The 3,906-nt window shown below is 41.9% G+C and overlaps 1 protein-coding gene across 1 annotated transcript in view; it reads right to left on the minus strand.

Annotated features, from left to right (window-relative positions):
• The window catches only part of LOC116033152, an 8,119-nt gene extending 4,728 nt beyond the window's left edge, over positions 1–3,391 (minus strand). Inside the window, exons 1-2 of the mRNA XM_031275911.1 lie at positions 3,286–3,391; positions 21–728 (exon numbers count right to left, since the gene is read on the minus strand). Of these exons, the coding sequence (XP_031131771.1) occupies positions 21–724 (704 nt within the window). The 5' untranslated portion in view covers positions 725–728; positions 3,286–3,391. The remainder of the gene's footprint in view (positions 1–20; positions 729–3,285) is intronic.
• Positions 3,392–3,906: the final 515 nt, after the last annotated feature.

Raw genomic sequence — 3,906 nt, forward strand, 5'->3', positions numbered from 1 at the left:
CCCCCTTAGATGTTCCTGACCTATCATCAGCTTTTCTCTTTTTCCGACCATAGACTTCTTGCTGATCTAAATACACTTGATAATGATCCGATGCTCTATTGTATGCTTCCCTGAGAGTAGAGCACATAAATGGTGCGATTGCACTTCTCACTCCCCAATCTAACCCCCTTACAAATCGCCTCGCCTTGCTTGCCTCATCGGGTACGATATCTTGCGCAAATCTCATCAACTCCACATACTTACCATGATAATCTTGCACCGTTGTTCCCTGTTGTTTCAACCGCAAGAATTCTTCACACTTGATGCCCTTAATTCGTTCGGTATAGAATTGACCTCTTAATTCCGTTTTGAACTCTTCCCAGCCAAACCCTGGGCCTTGCAGAAGATCTGGTCCCACCATTGACCACCAATCATCCGCAGCTTTGGTCAGGTAGTATACTGCAGAAGACACCCGCTGCTCCTCGGGACAATTCACAGCGTTTAGCAGTTTGTCAAAGGTTCGGATCCATTCTTCAAGGATCACCGGGTCTTCCTCCCCTGCATAGAACGGTGGTTGTCTAGCTGCTATAGCTTTAGTAACATCAACCCGTGGTTGCACTGGGGCTTGATTATGAGCTTGCTGAGCCATCATGAACTCAGCCATCTGTTCCATTGCCATAGCCATACGGTCCATTGCCGAGACATCGCTGCTATCCCCAGCAGGTACGTTTCGCCTAGGAGGCATTTTACTAGACGACAAACACAAGTTAGTGTCAAAAGGGTAAGAATTCTTAAGAAGTTAACTAGCTAAGCGGTTAGCCTAGTAACTACTCAAGTCTTAAAGGGCAACTTCCCCCTATTTCAACCAGATGCTACGCTTAGCATAGCAATTAGTCATGCACTATGCTATCAACCCTACTTGCAATACTCATGAGCAATGATTAACACATGCAAGCAATCACAATTACATACCAAATAATTCAATCAACCAGAATCAAGAGATTCTGTAAAGTACAGATGAGGTACCCCCTTTCATGCTGCCTGGTTCCCTGCTCTGCTCCAGAAGCTCATACTTAACCCTAGCTGAAATAGTGACTTAGGGCAGTTTTAACAACTTAAGCTGACTCAAATTAAGGCTTTGGCACAACCTAGGTTATGACACTACCTAGGCTCTGATACGATCTGGTTGTAACACTCCTCGGGCCGGCTTACCGTACATCCTGAGGAGTCTGGCTTGCCGTACAACCCAAGGTGTTACCGCCACACCCAAAACAAGTTCTATCATCCCCTTGACAGACCCCGCTTCAGGTGCACAGGCTAAAAGAAACTTACTCAACACACACAGTCACTCATTTTGAAATAACATACAAGATATATATATATATATATATAAATATTTACAAAGTAAGTACCGGAAATTTTGCCTAACGGCCAACATAAGTTTAAAGCCCTACATGTCCCCACTAACCAAGATCAGTCACTCCCCTGGCTACAAAATATATTTACACAAAAGGAATAAACCCCTACAGACCTTCTGTGCATCCTGCTTACACGATCTGGAGATACGTCGGACCCGTAAACTCACCCCAGACAAGATGCCATTCCCCTTCGTACCATGTGATATGGTCTAGGAACCGGGAAGCGACTATGACCATAGACCACTCCTCCCAACTCTCGGGAGGACTCGGGTCCCAAGGGTAAGGATAATAAACTATAAACTCTAGGGGGTTACTTCCTACCAGCACCTCGATGGGGTAAAAACCAAAAGTGGCCTGTACGTCAGGACCCTCAGGAATAGGAAGAACACTATTTACTGCCGGTGAGCTATTGGGAGCTGTAGGAGCATAGCCAGGCGCATAAGGGTCGGCGCCACTCATCTGCTGTACAAAAACGTCGTAGTCCATGCCACGACCTACACCTTCCGACGAACTAGGGGAGTTCGTCGGACTGCAAGAACTAACGCTGAACTCCATCTGAAAGCAACACATTGAAGTGTAGTTAGCGCGACGGCTAAGCAAGGAGATCCGTGGATCGCCCAAACTTAAATAAAGGTTTTCTAAAACATATATTTTTGATTAAAGTATAACAACACAGTGAAACATATACGTACGTAGAAGAAATCATATCACTTAGTCAAATTGGACTTCTCTTACAAATAGGAAATAATATTTTCCTCCAGTCAAACCTGTAGTTATTCAAACTAGTTTTCAACCGTTCCTCTCAAGGAGCTTTCCATCAATTTCCATCTCATCTCCGCTACAGAGTAGCCATATCTCCTTACAAAAATTCACTTAGTTTCTTCTTCGAAAGTGTGAGGCCTTTGGAGCACTCTAATTGTCTCCCTCTTTGACCACTTGGATCATTGATCGGGGTAGTGGTCGTCCCCCGATCTAACGCTGATCCCTTGGCACCAGGTACGTTAAAATGATTCCCAGTCGGCCTAACCGGGTCCGTTAAAACGAAACCTGCCCGCAATAATCGGGGTATCTATACCTTAAGTGTGCACACCCCCGTGGGAATACCGCATCCGACGAGTTATATAGTACCCAGCGACTAGACGTCGCATAAGTATGAATTGGATGTCATACGGCACAACATTTAATATGTAACAACCGCTGGGCAAGGGCACTTCATGCAGAGCATATGCCACCCGTGGGTTAGTCAAGGTCCTCCTCCTCTTGCTCAGAAACTAAGGTTTTCCTTCTCTTTTCTCTTTAACGACATTGGTTTTAACCATTTCTTTTCAGAAATTTCAGCTTGGCGCAGTCTGAAAGATCGAGCCGGTAAGAATAGTTCCCGAACTCTTTTTCACTTGAAATTTTTTTGGTAGAACCCTAACTCATAGTACTTGATGTTCATAACAATTTTTGGTCATCTAGGTTCACGAATTTACACAGAAAATTCCCTTTTTGCCCTTGGCAGTGTGCTGTCCGGATTTTTCTTCTCTCTGGACCAGTTTTGGAAAATAATTTTGAAACCACACTTATACTACTCCAAAAATTATGAAATTTTTATGGTAGCATCTACACGTATAGAACTACATGTATAAAAAAAATTGGATCAAAATACCTTACCGATTTGTCCCAGAAATTCACGGAAGTTACTGCCAGAGACTAGTTAAATTTCTTGTCAATATTTTCACAAGTGTAAGCCTATATGGGCATAAATATGATTTATACATACACCTTATATACACCATATACAGGCAACTTATACTAAACATTTTTACTAAATTTCACCAAGTCACAATCAACCATCAATTATTCAAATTTGAGCAATCTAGTCCAACTTAAGGGAACTCCTTACCTCCAAAGTAGTTAATATTGTCTTAAAGATGCTTTTGGTGGATTTTCCCCAATTCCTTCTTGAAACCCTAGCTCCCAATTCATCATCATAACAACAAGATTCAAGAAATCAAGACTTAGATTCTTAATCTAGGAAACAAGATTCAAGAAATCAAGACTTAGATTCTTAATCTAGGAAAGGAAATAAAGCTATCTACCGAATAAAATTAAAGTTTTACCGAATCTTTGATGAAATTGTGAAGAAAGATTGGCTATGGAGTCCTTGAAGCTTGAGGTTTGTGAAGAAAGATTGGCTATGGAGTCCTTGAAGCTTGAGGTTGAAGATGGAAGAAATTCACTCCCCTTTCCCCTCTTTTTTTTTTCGGCCAAATGGGAAAATGAAGACCAAAAATTCATTTCCCACTTATATAATAATATTTAAGGGTGGATTAAAGTGACAAGTGTCACCATCCTAGAAATCTTGGGAAAAAAATATCTTAACATGGACTGTTTGGGGTTAAAACAGATGAAATTTCGGTAGGAAATAATTTAAATAGAATATTCTTGAAACTAAAATTTTATTCCAGTCAAAAGCTCCAATTTGGGCTAGGTTCGGTACACCGCAGAATCTTCGCGATGTACG

This window comes from Ipomoea triloba, chromosome 10 (genome assembly GCF_003576645.1).
Source record: "Ipomoea triloba cultivar NCNSP0323 chromosome 10, ASM357664v1".
Taxonomy (NCBI): domain Eukaryota; kingdom Viridiplantae; phylum Streptophyta; class Magnoliopsida; order Solanales; family Convolvulaceae; genus Ipomoea; species Ipomoea triloba.